Raw genomic sequence first — 12,922 nt, forward strand, 5'->3', positions numbered from 1 at the left:
ATAAAGAAAACACAGATAGGCTGGAAGGGAAAAGATACACTACTATGAAAACAGTAAGCATAAGAAAGCTGAAAGAGCCATATTAATCTCAAAATAGGCTTCCTGATAAAGAGTGTTACAAAAGATAAAGAGGGTTATTATATAAAATAAAAGCAACAAAAACCCAGGAAGACTCAGCAACCCAAAATATGCATCCACCTATGACATTACAATTTATAAGAAATATATGTTTGGTCTTCATCTTCATCTTATTTTTGGCACAGAGCTCCTAAAACCCTTGCAGTTTCTTGGGGAGCCCGGGGGGCTCAGTAGGTTCAGGGTCTCACAACTGACAGAGCGGAGCCTGCTTAGTATCCTGTCTCTTCCTCTTTCTCTAAGCCCCTCCCCGACTCGTGCTGGTGTACGCACTCACTCCCTCTCAAAAATAATAAATAAGATTAAAAAAATAAATGAAACCCTTGCAGTTTCCCCCAAGAGAGGGATCAAGGTATCTCTTGTTATGTTGATGAGGTGACTTGAGGCTGGGTGACAGGAAAACCAGCCACTGAGTTCAGAGGGCTGGAACTTCCCACCCAGCATTTGTTTAGAGAGCAGTTCTCAAGGCTTCAGTTGGGTGTAAAAGCCCCAGCCAAGTGCTCCTTGTGTTTAAGAAATGGGAAAGGACAACACTGGTCCAGCTATTCCATTGACACTCCTTTAGTTGGTGGTCCTATGGCTGTTCTATATGTACCTCTGCCCCTCGACATTTTGGCGGGAAAAGAATATTAATGTTCAAACGTGGCTCTAAAGCCGTGGTGGCCTACAGGCAAACCAAAATCTAATGCCTCAAGACAACAAAATTGTGACCTCAGGACAACCACATCACAAACAGCCAGCTAGACCTTTAAACTATAGCCAGTCAGTAATTGCCTTGCTTTGGGGCGCCTGGGTGGCTCAGTCTGTTAAGCATTGGACTTTGGCTCAGGTCATGATCTCACCGTCTGTGAGTTCCTGCCCTATGTCGGCTCTGTGCTAACAGCTTGGAGCCTGGAGCCTGCTTCAGATTCTGTGTCTTTCTCTCTCTCTGGACCCCCCTCCCTGACTCTGCTCATGCTCTGGCTCTCTCTCTCTCAAAAATAAATAAACATTAAAAAATTGCCTTACTTTGCTTTCACCGTTTCCTATAAAAGGGTCTCTCAGAGCCCCCATCAGTGAAGTTCTTCTAAGCACTTCTGGCTTGGTGCTGCCCCATCCAAATTGGTTTTTGCTCAAATAAACTCAAACTGTTTAATATGTCTCAGTTAATCTCTTGACAGTTCATACAATTTCTTTTCCCCAAATTTAAAGCCTATATGATAAAAAACAATTTCCCTACTTATTTCTGGAAGAATTATAAGACCTCATAGGTTTTTTTTAGAGAATTTTTGTTGCTTCTTTTTTGGGGGGGTACAGATATTTAAATAATTTGAGTCTGACTTAGCTTGACATTTTTTTTGAAATTGGAAATGCGGGTGAATTTGAGCAAAATACTCTAGTGAGACTAATCTGCTTTTATCATTCTCTTTCTTTTTGGAAAACTATTACTAAATTTCTCTGAGAAAATAAAAACCATAAATAACCTGCAGGTAAAACAAAAACAAAAACACAAAACCTATTCTGAATGCCTTCAACAGGGCTCCGGTTTTCAGGCAAACAAGACCCTGGTTTGAGAGAAAATTTCATCTTTGCTTGGAATGCCCCACAACATATTGTAAAAGGCTCTGTAGTATAGTTGTAAAACTTTGTTGTTCTTAGTTTTTTTGTTTATCTATCTAACTATCATCTATCTGAAATAATCTCTACACTCAATGTGGGGCTCAAACTCACAACCTGGAGGTCAAGAGTCACATGCTCTTCCAACTGAGCCAGCACATGTCCTTAAACTTGTTGGTTTGAAGTTGTAAACCCCAAAGAGATTTTTTTTTTTTACTGGATCCTTAGTTAATAATGCATTATCAAAAAAACTTAGTGATTGATGATTTCATCATATGTAAAAAAATCTAAGATTTTGTGTCATTGAGTGGGAAGAATGAAATCCCCAATCACACATCAATTTGGACTCTAATATATGTATGTGCGTGCGCACACACACACACACACACACACACACCCCTATATTTAGAACCATCTGAATAAATTCACATTTCAGTGGAAGAAAATGTATAAAAAAGCATAGTAAAACCACATCTTTCTCACCTTTGACACAGTTCTTGGCAGAATTGAAAAAGAGGCCCACAGAACTCTGAATGTTATTGGCAAAATGATGCCCTGTCCCCCTAATACTTCTCACTGCAAGAATCAAAGATACCCAATGACAAGTAGGTAATCATTAAAACAGATTATTTACTTCCCTTTAAGAGTCCATCAGAACTCACCCTATCACGCCTTTAATGCATAAAACCCCAGCTCCTGGCTTATTTTGATCACTTGTATTTTCCTCTCTGTACCTTCTAATAGAGCCAAATTCACATCACTCTCTGACCCGGCCAACTTGTCCCTTATGTCCTCTGTCACTTAAAATCTGCAATCAAGAAAATCCCCTAGATTATACAAATGATCCAGGCAGCCATGTGGCTGTTCTCCACCTAGTCCAGACCTTAATCCAAGGCTTTTATAGAGGGAGGGGCATGGTGGTGAGATCAAAAGGTAGTCATCTAAAGTGGCACAGATAGGCTCTCTACTGATTCCCTAACGTGGAGCCTTCTGTGCACCACTTTAGGGGAGATCAGAGCAAGTCTTCCACATGCCAGTCAGGGCTTACATGAACATCCATGGACCTTGGAACACGTAGCCCCAAGGGAGCTCATTGTGTAGGCATGAACAAGATGGAGGGTCAAAGATGGAGGCTGTGTTGTCAGTGCTCCTGCCGATTTGCTGAACAAAAGCCAGAGTGTATGTATGCATGTATGTGTATGTATAAATGTATATATGTATGTCAGGAAGTTTAGATCTAGTTTTACATTCTGAATAATAAAAATGGCTAGAAAATGGAATAAAATCTCAGTAAGCATCATGAAAAAAGAATTAATTGTATTTAAAAATTCACACTGTTCCTTTTGTTACTGTAGTAGAAGTTCATGATATAATGCATACTGGGGACCAAGATATTGCCAAAGTCTTAACAATCTTAGGGCGCTATTTTGTAAGAAGTGACATATGATTTTGGTTTGTAGCATTTCTTGCATTTAATATATTAAATAAAGACAGCAAGAACCACACAAGAAGTAATGTATGACTCTCAAAAAGATACCGAGTTTAATTACATCAGAGAAAAATCTGTGGTTCCTTTATATAAAGAATATGTACATGATAAAATAACTTTGATATATATCTTCAACTCTGCTGCTTGCAGAATGACATCTCATTGGCCGGAATACATCCTTTATTAGGCAATCCTTGCATTCTGGAAAGATTCTTTGGCAGTTTTTGGTCAACTGACTATTTAGAAGGGGTTTAAAGAGCCAACTTTCATTTGGGATTTAACTGGCGAAAATACAGTCCAATTTCTTCAAGAGAAAAACCATAAAGTTGAAGAACTAATAGGTTTTTAGGTTTATTTATCTACCTGAAGGAAGACAGCACTGGATCCATAATCAACAGCAGGTAAATGCCATGTATGTTTTCTATTTTAGCCTGTGCTAATTCCAAGGGTGATTGCTATCTTTTATAAACAAAACAAAACCTACAGATAAACAAATGGACTGACATGACTTTGAGGCCAGTGCATTTCAAAAAGCAAGCAAGGTATTGCTTCCTGCTGGTATCATTTGTTATTTCTTTTTATTCCAGTTAATATTTGTTAAAATACCAATGTTTGTTAATTTTCAACAGGGCATGTTCTTGGTCACTTTTCCAGTAATCAATAAGGAGATATGGCAATCCACTCCTAGTTCCCCTTACAACCAAATTTATGTCTGTACAGGATGGCGTAGATCAATGTTGTCAGAATAATAGGAAATTAAAGCCAGAACGTCTAGCAGGTAGAGCTGGCATACCTGAGAATTTGTGTGAAAACTTTTACTTTAGTTTTTATTCATTGAATATTGTTTCACATTCTAGTGTTTAAAAAAAAAAAAAAAAAAAAAAAGCTTCAGGGAGCCTGGGTGGCTCAGTCGGTTAAGTATCCGACTTTGGCTCAGGTCATGATCTCACAGTTAGTGGGTTCGAGCCCTGCGTTGGGCTCTGTGCTGACAGTCAGAGCGTGGAGCCTATTTCAGATTCTGTGTCTCCCCCTCTCTCTCTGACCCTCCCCTGCTCTCATACCCATTCTCTCTCTTTCTCAGAAATACATTTCTAAAAAAAATTTAAAAATAAATAAATAAATAAATTTTTTTAAAAGCCTCATTTTTTTCCCTTAGTTCAAATGAAACTGTAAGTTAATCCCAGATATCAATAAACCCTATAAATCTTTTAAAAAGTTGTTCTACCACTGGAAAACAGCATGAGCACCACCATGAGTTTACTTCATTTGCTGCTCCCTGTGTAGTGCAAACCAAAGGGACATTTGACTCCATTGTGTCTCATTTTTTTCCTCTTCCTGTTTTTAAGGAGACTGCTGTGATGGTGCAAACCACAAGCCATGTGTAACCCGTGGATGGCATGGCTGGGAGTGCTGTGGCCCTGGATCAAGTTCACTCATTCAGCCCTCAAACCGGTACTGCCTCCAGTGATCAAGAACCAACCTTTCAACATGTTGTGGGCTGCCCCAACGATGCAGTGTCAACATTTCTTCAACGTGGATTTGAATCTCCCATTATTTAATATTATTGCAAATCCTGCAGAGACTCAGAGGGGGTCAACAATTTCCATATTTTATCCAAATGAACTAGGGTATTATCCTTATTTCTCTCAAGATGGAAAACCCTTTAATGGAGGGATACCACAGAATATGAGTCTTTCTAGACATCTCAAGAAGACAGCTGATGACATTGCAAAAGTGGTGTCTTGGTGGAGGTCAGAAGGTCTTGTTGTCATTGACTGGGAACGCTGGAAACCCCAATGGGATAGAAATTGGGGCAATAGAATAATATATAAAAACCACTCCTTAGCCTTCACGAGAAGCCGACATCCTGATTGGTCAGAAATGAAAGTGAAAACAGTTGCCCAACAGGAATTCGAAAGTGCTGGAAAGAGTTTTATGAACACCACTCTCACATTGGCTTTAGAAATGAGACCAAAGTGTTTATGGGGCTTTTATCTCTACCCAGACTGCTACAATTATGATTATAGGATAAACCCACAGATCTACACAGGTAAATGCCCAAATGATGAAACTTCCCGCAATGACCAACTCCAGTGGCTGTGGGAAAAAAGCACAGCACTTTATACTTCAATATATTTGGATGAAATATTGAAGTCAAGTTTAAATGTTTTGAAATTTGTTCATTATCGAGTTAGGGAAGCCATGAGGATTGCTGAAATGGCTAGGCATGACTATATTTTGCCAGTTTTTATTTTTTCCAGACCGTTTTATTTGCATAGTATTGAAGCTTTGTCACAGGTAAGAAAAAAGCATAGTCACTCACCTGAAAAATGGAAAATTAGTACAAAGACTATATAAAATCTGTGAAAAAAATGTTTTAGGGTAATTATTTTCCCTTAATAATAGGACACAATTCTGAAACAATATCATTTACAATTAGATGTTTACTTAGTTTTTTATTTATTTACTTATTTATTTTCAAATGTTTACTTACTTTTGAGGGAGGCAGGGGAGCAGAGAGAGGAAGACAGAGGATCCAAAGCAGGCTCTACGCTGATAGCAGAGAGCCGATGTGGGGCTCAAGCTCACTAACTGCGAAATCATGATCAGAGTGATCTGAGCCAAAGTCTGATGCTTAATCAGCTGAGCTACCCAGGTGCCCAAGATGTTTACTTAGTTTTTAGATGATGACTCTTATCAGCTTAGCATTTTCAGGGTTTTCCTGTAAAATAGTTGTCAAGCTTGAGTTAAATGATGTAACAGATTATTTTTAACCCTGGAGAAATTTCAGAATCAGTTTTTTAATGTAAAAGAGTAGCAGCAATTTTGCAAATCTAAAACATACAGAATAAAGCTTGGGAAAAGCATTAATTATAGTTTTTGTTATATTTCATTTTTATGTCTTAATTAAGGTAATTGAAAATAACATAGATTCTATTGATTGTATATTTAAGAGTATGTGATCACAATGTGATCTAGTGGCTAATATCAAAGCATTACAAGTGGTTGATGTAAACAGGCATTTCCTTAGAAATAACACAAAGTAGGAAGCACAAAGAGGTGGCAATGAGCTTGTTTGGAAGATAATGAGTTTGCAGACACTTGGAAGGGTTCAAGCTTTAGCTAGATTGTCATTAGATAGGACACTTTTGTAGGGATTCAGTCACTGGGTGGATGGCTAGATAAGAAAACCCTTAAATCTCCATCTATACCTGTGAGCCCACATGTCTTTGATTCCAGTACCCAACCATTGGATAGACAATACACAACTCACCTTATTCGACCACTTATGTTTGAGACGAGGACATTTAAAAGCAGTATCAAGTCTTCCTCAAATATTTCAGAATAAAATCTACTGACCCAAACGCTGTTGATTAGACTTGATATTTCTATCATTTAGGATTACTCAGTAATGGGTTGTTTATTCAATATGTTTAGGGGGAAAAGAATCTTAGCATCTTGACAAAAAGTTGGAAGATCTCAGAGGTATTTAATCCACCTCTCACCCAAACATGGATTCTTTCTTATCTGGCCTCTGTGTCAGCACTTTTTGATGGGGCTCTCCCTATTCCAGGAGAAAAATTGCCATTCCGGGACAATGTTAATTCCCAGAAAGTTCTTGAACATGTTGAGTCTACTCTGCCCCTGGATAATTCATACCACTAAGTCTAATTCTACCTTCTGGTGTAATCTAGAATAAATCAGATTCTTCTTTGAGAAGTCGGGTCTTCAGGTATTTGCAGATATCAGTCATACTTAGCAAAGTCTTCTTGATAAGATATTCCTCAAGTAACAGATCTTTCGCATCATGTCATTCTCTCAAATCCTTTTGGGAAAAAGAGTAGGTTATATTTATTCATTCCAAAATTATTTATTGAGTGGCTACAATGTGCCAGACATGATATGTTATTAATAATAATAACAGTAGAAACTAATAATAGTCGATACGGTGAGATAGTTTCTCTTGATAGAAAGTGAGGGAATGAGATGAGCCACATTTTAATAAAAGTCTTTTTCATAACTGTCCCATTTTTTGTACCATTAGACATCTGCCATAAATTATGGGCTAAGTATCACCTCTGAGCTCTACTTCAAAATCAATAGACCACATACATGACTCACCAAAAACTATAGAAGGGGGCAGTTGGGGGGAGAGAGAGAATCTTAAGCACGGCTCAGTCCCACCACGGTGGGATCATGATCTGAGCCAAAATCAAGAGTTGGGCACTCAGCTGAATGAGCCACACAAGGTACCCCTATATTGAAGCATTTTAATACTATCCTGTTGCCTTCACATATCAACAAATGAGATGGATCTTTCTTACCTATTGTCTAAATAACATAACCTTTCAAAGAAATAATTTAAAATACCAGCTCTGCTTATTATTTTCTTTCAGAAGTTTCACAATTTAAGTGAACGACTTGATTTATATTTAAGGAATGCGATACCAGCTAGTATAATAGAAGGATGCTTTGCCTTCTTCTTGTATTACCTAGACAAATGGTGGAACACAAGCACAGTGTTGCTGGAGATTTCCTGTAATGCAGGGGAACTTTGCTGTGGCGTGGTCGCTTTCTCAACCTTGTTTTTGAACACTGTGGCTTTACACTGGGTCTCTGGTTCTCCACACCTTGGAGGGAAGGAAAGAATGCAAGGTCTTTCATGCATCATCTCTCTGTTTCATCCTCCCTTATTCCCTGCTCCTTTGCTCTTAGTCTATAAACATAAACATAACCTCTTCCACTTTTTGTCTCAGTGAATTATAATCTACTTAGTCACCCAGCTTGAGAGTCAAACTCCCTTCTCTTTTCATTATCCAATAGGTATTCATCTTAACTTCCATATCACTCTTCAGTCTGCCCCTCTGCTTTACAAGGACTGATATTGCCTTTGTGGAGACCCTCATTGTTTCTCATTGAGCAGTGTCCATCATCACCTAATTGGGGCCCTTGCTATCATCTTGCCTTTCTCTTCCAATACATGTGCTATGTGACAGCCAAAAAACATCAAAGTTGCAAATTTGTGACTTTGCAGTACTAAACCTTTTTTTGAAGTTAAGTCCTAATAATTTAAAATAGCATAAAAGACTCTTTGTGTTTGGATCCTATTTATATACAAAGGTTCAGATGCCCTCACTTCTTCCCTGATCCCAGTGCTTTACCAGAGGAGTCACTTGCAGTTCTCTGGGTGGACTGCGTTTCTTTTCTCCATGTGAACCTCTGCCCTTATTCTTCCTGATGTACACGAAATTCTGCTCTCTCATCTGTCTTATGAATTTGTACTCATTTTGAAAGACATATCCGAAATCTCACCTCCTGAAGAAAGCTTTTCTAGACTCTTCCATGTAGTGTTAAGCAGACCCTCTAATCTATATGTCTAGTAGGCCAATATGGAACTTTGCTATACTAGTATACTAAAATTGGAACTTTGCTATACTATAATTACTTGATTTTTTTAATCACAGCAAACTTTGTTCTTTTTTTTAAATTATTATTGTTTAGTGGCTAGAGGTAGTATAATATCAAAGTTAAGAGTTCCAGCAAATTATAATTACTTGTTTTTATGTCTGTTTCAACCATCACACTGAAGTGCTCCCTTGAGGACAAGAACTAGAATCTATTTCATTTTTATATTCTCAGGGTCTAGTATATTGTCTGGAACACATAAATATTTATCAAATAAAAGTAAGTGTTCAAGGAGAATTGCTTTTTCTAATAATGCTCTACAGTCCCTTGTTTTAGAAATAAAGATAACATGGGGCGCCTGGGTGGCTTAGTCGGTTAAGCGTCCGACTTTCGCTTAGGTCATGATCTCGCGGTTCGTGGGTTCGAGCCCCGTGTCGGGCTCTGTGCTGACTGCCAGCTCAGAGCCTGGAGCCTGTTTCAATCTGTGACTCCCTCTGTCTCTGACCCTCCCTTGCTCACGCTGTCTCTCTCTCTCTCTCTCTCTCCTAGAAATAAATTAAAAAAATTAAAAAAAAAAAGAAACAAGGATAAAATTATCGATTTTTTTTTTTTTACCACAATTGATGGGTTGAGTCTTATCACTGAAATGTCAATGACTAAATTTAGTTTGGCAGAAACTACTTGTGATACTTCTCTTTTCTAGGAAGATTTAGTACATACAATTGGTGAGACTGCTGCACTGGGGGCAGCGGGAATAATACTGTGGGGAGGATATGAATACTCGGATTCAAAGGTAAGCAGTGATTTCTCAGTCAGCATCTTGAACATTTTCTAGATATTGTTTTTTATTTTACTTTTTCACATTAGAGCCAAATGGTTAACTGCTCAGATGACTTTAATGAAGTTCAAAGGGTATAGGAATGAACATTGTTTGAACACCTACTGGGTACCGGCCACCGTGGTTAGTAGTAGTGTGGAAAGAATACATGTTTTTGAATCAGGCAGCCCTAAAGGAGAATTCCATTTTTACGTTCTAGAAGTATAATCTTAGGCAAATTAATTCACCTCTCTAAGTCTCAGTTTCTCCATCTTAAAAAAAAGATACTGAAACAAAACCAACTCTGCAGGGATCAGTAGATGCAATGATACAGTTTTTATGTGAGAAAAATATAAATACTAAGTTTAAAAAATGAATATTTTTTCTTCCACACTAAGAAGGATAGATTTTCTAAAAATGATTCTTTATTGCCTAATTATCCATGATAGAAATGCTCCTGGGAGGAAAACATACATGTACTTTTTTAACAATCTATTCTTGCTAGTAATGCACACACAAAATAACTATTGTTTTTCACAACTGACTTTTCACATGTTGTTCCCTGTCGCATTGCCTGAGTGAACATTCTGAACCACAGCCTTTTCTCACTTCCAGGTATTAACAAGTAGTCTCGTTCTCAGGTAATAGAACACCCAGTCTCTAAAATATAAAAACAGCCAACACCATTTCGCATGGAATGAGTCAGGACAATGGAGCTGTTAAGAGCAAGAGGCCTGAAGTTGGGCCATTTGGGGTCCAGCGCTCCATTTTTGTCACTTATTACCCATGTGACCTTGAGCAAGTCATTGGCTCTAGGGTTTCTTCATCTTTAAAATGGGGGAAATAATAGTATACGTCTCACATGTACATGCCAAGTACATGCTGCATACTATTATGTGTGTTAACATTTCCTGCCCTTCTTCCCCATAACCCAAGCTTAAGTCTTAGGTATGGGGAAAAGGAGGAGGGGGAAATTTCTTTGTTCATTTTGTTTAAAGATGGGTGTTTGAGACTGGGTTGGAAAGGAGACAAAGTGGGCAGTATAAGTTTTATTTATTTGGGGCATTTATAATTATTTTTGCCTTTTGAAGTTCTTCCCAAGCAACTGCCAAGCAGTTGAAGTTCTTCCCAAGCAACTGGCTCTTTAGCTGGGGCTTGGTTCGAGAACCCCCATGTTGCACCCCCAAGGCTTAGTTCCTCAGGCAGTGGAAAGCGGAGGCTGGCATATGCTCAGATAGGAAAGGCTGCCAGAGATGCCATCTGGGAAGAGGATCAGGAGATCAGATTATAATGTGTTACGTTTGAAGAGCTTGTGAGACATGCAGGTGGGGATGTCACATAGGTAGGTGGGTGTGCAATTGGCTCAGGGATAAAGTCCGGGAGATACACATGTGGGAGTTCTATTTAACGCAAGGAGATGGGGTGAGAGTATCCAGAGAGAGTATGGCTATATGCAGTCTTAGCAAAGTCTGACCCGCAATGTTACATCTATTAAGTACCAGTGTTGAAGATATTTCACAATTATAGTTAAATTTAAAATAACCATGCCATATTAATGGTGATGATCTTCCTCCTCAGCCTTACCAAGTACAACACTTCATGTATTAATACCATCCATGTCATAAAATCACATTTTGAGAGTGATCCAAAGAGATCTCTGTTTTCTTACAGGAGGCCTGCTTATCTGTGCAAAAAGCTATCCAAGGGCCTTTGGGCCATTATGCTGTTAATGTGACATCTGCAGCCAAATTCTGCAGTCAAAGCCTATGTAACAATAACGGAAGATGTGTCCGAAAAACACCTGAGTCCTCCGCCTATCTGCATATGCCTGAAAGCAGCGCTAAGAAATATATTCTAAACAAGAGTTTCAGGTTCATCATTTCTCCAACTGACAAACTGAAGACAATAAAGGTCATGAAGAAGGGGTTTGTGTGTCACTGCTATTACGGCTGGCGTGGGGAATCCTGCCAGCAACACCCTTCAGATCTCTTGAGAGAGAAGAATAAGGCTCCTCTGACTAATGTTAATTTTTCAGTATTTCTCAGCATGAGCTTTATCATTATTCTGTTAAATTTTGTTACCCCTTATTGCAATGTCAATTTTTCCTTGAAAAACTGAAGAGTAGAAAATGCTGCTTTTCACCCCCTTTAATCTACTTCTAAATATTTATTGGCTTTAAAGTAAAAAAAAATTTTTAAGTGATCATTGGTTCCATTCCTTGATAGAGTAATTATTTACTGGATGCTAACTTCATGCTAGGCACTCATGATAAAGACGTGAACACACAAAAGTTCCTGCCTTCGGGGAGCTTAGATTCTTGTGAGAAATTGAGCAATAAGTAAACAATAAATACATATATATCAAATGGTGGTAGGTGCCATGGAAAATAGTAAAGCAGGGTGAAGGGATTAGGGTAAGGGAACATGGAAAATTGTATTTTGGGTAGACAAATAAGCCCCTAATGCTATGGCCTAAAGTCAGGAGAAGCAGGTGGCAAATATATCTGAGAAGAGCACCCTTGGGATGCAGAATAGAGATGAGCAAAGGCAAAAACCTTTCGAGGCGCTTGGCTGACTCAATCAGTTAAGCATCTGACTTCGTCGAAGGTCAAGATCTCACGCCCTGTTGGGCTCTGTGCTGTCAGCACAGACTCTGCTTGGGATCCTTTGTCTCTCTCTCTCTGCCCCTCCCCTGCTCTCTCTTTCTCTCTCTCTCTCTCTCTCAAAAATAAATAAAAGTTAAACAACAACAACAACAACAAAACCTTTAAATGGGAGCAGATTGGGAGTATTTCAGGACACCAGGAAGGCCAGTGTGATTGATGCAGGAAGAAAAGCAGAGGGAGTGGAGAGACAGGTCATTAAATAACTTTATTTGAGCTAAGAGTCTAAACAAAAGTACTTCCTTTTTTTTCCCCTTAAATAATTAAAGAGAAATTTCTGGAGGAAAGCCAGTCAAATAAGATATAGTACCTACATTAAAAAATAAATACACCCTTAAAAAATAAATAAGAGTACCTCTAGGATTAGATCGGTATTGCTACAATGTTCTTGAGAACTCCAATAATTTATAACCCATTGGAAACTTTGTAATAAGGGCATATGGGATGTGGAGCACACAGTAACATGGGAGCTAAAGAAGGCAACCATTATATTCTAGCTATTTGTGCTCCAGGGATTAGGAATTTCTAAATAATTCCAGTGACCCCAGGATAGTAAGTCCTAGTGCAAGAGGGAATCTATACTGAATACTGCAGGGTTCAATTTCATGAGAAGTGTCACTGGGGCTCTTAGTAATTGATTTGGCTATCATTCTTATCAGAAGGTAAGCCCTATTAGATTCCCATAAATTTCATATAGGAAATTCTTTGATTTAATATTTGGTGGTTTAGTAAAGTATACAGTGTCTAAGCAATTCATTTCAGTCCTCAATGCATGATAAGTCATTTGAAAAGTTCATGGGGTAAGATCACCTGGGTT

General features: G+C 38.5%; 1 protein-coding gene across 2 annotated transcripts; it reads left to right on the plus strand.

Moving 5' to 3' along the window:
• The first annotated feature begins 3,479 nt into the window (after positions 1 to 3,479).
• LOC120236736 (hyaluronidase-1-like) lies at positions 3,480 to 11,611 on the plus strand. Of its 2 annotated transcripts, none has more exons than XM_039239693.1 (4): positions 3,480 to 3,621; positions 4,567 to 5,518; positions 9,330 to 9,419; positions 11,115 to 11,611. In XM_039239693.1, the coding sequence occupies exons 2-4, from the start codon at positions 4,598 to 4,600 to the stop codon at positions 11,559 to 11,561; spliced, it is 1,458 nt and encodes a 485-aa protein (XP_039095624.1). In that variant the 5' UTR covers positions 3,480 to 3,621; positions 4,567 to 4,597; the 3' UTR covers positions 11,562 to 11,611. The 2 variants fall into 2 exon arrangements, with proteins under 2 accessions (XP_039095624.1, XP_039095625.1); XM_039239694.1 differs by having other exon boundaries at positions 4,567 to 5,270; positions 9,334 to 9,419.
• The last annotated feature ends 1,311 nt before the right edge of the window (positions 11,612 to 12,922 follow it).

Source organism: Hyaena hyaena, unplaced genomic scaffold, assembly GCF_003009895.1.
Source record: "Hyaena hyaena isolate Hyena2069 unplaced genomic scaffold, ASM300989v1 scaffold_161, whole genome shotgun sequence".
Classification (NCBI taxonomy): Eukaryota; Metazoa; Chordata; class Mammalia; order Carnivora; family Hyaenidae; genus Hyaena; species Hyaena hyaena.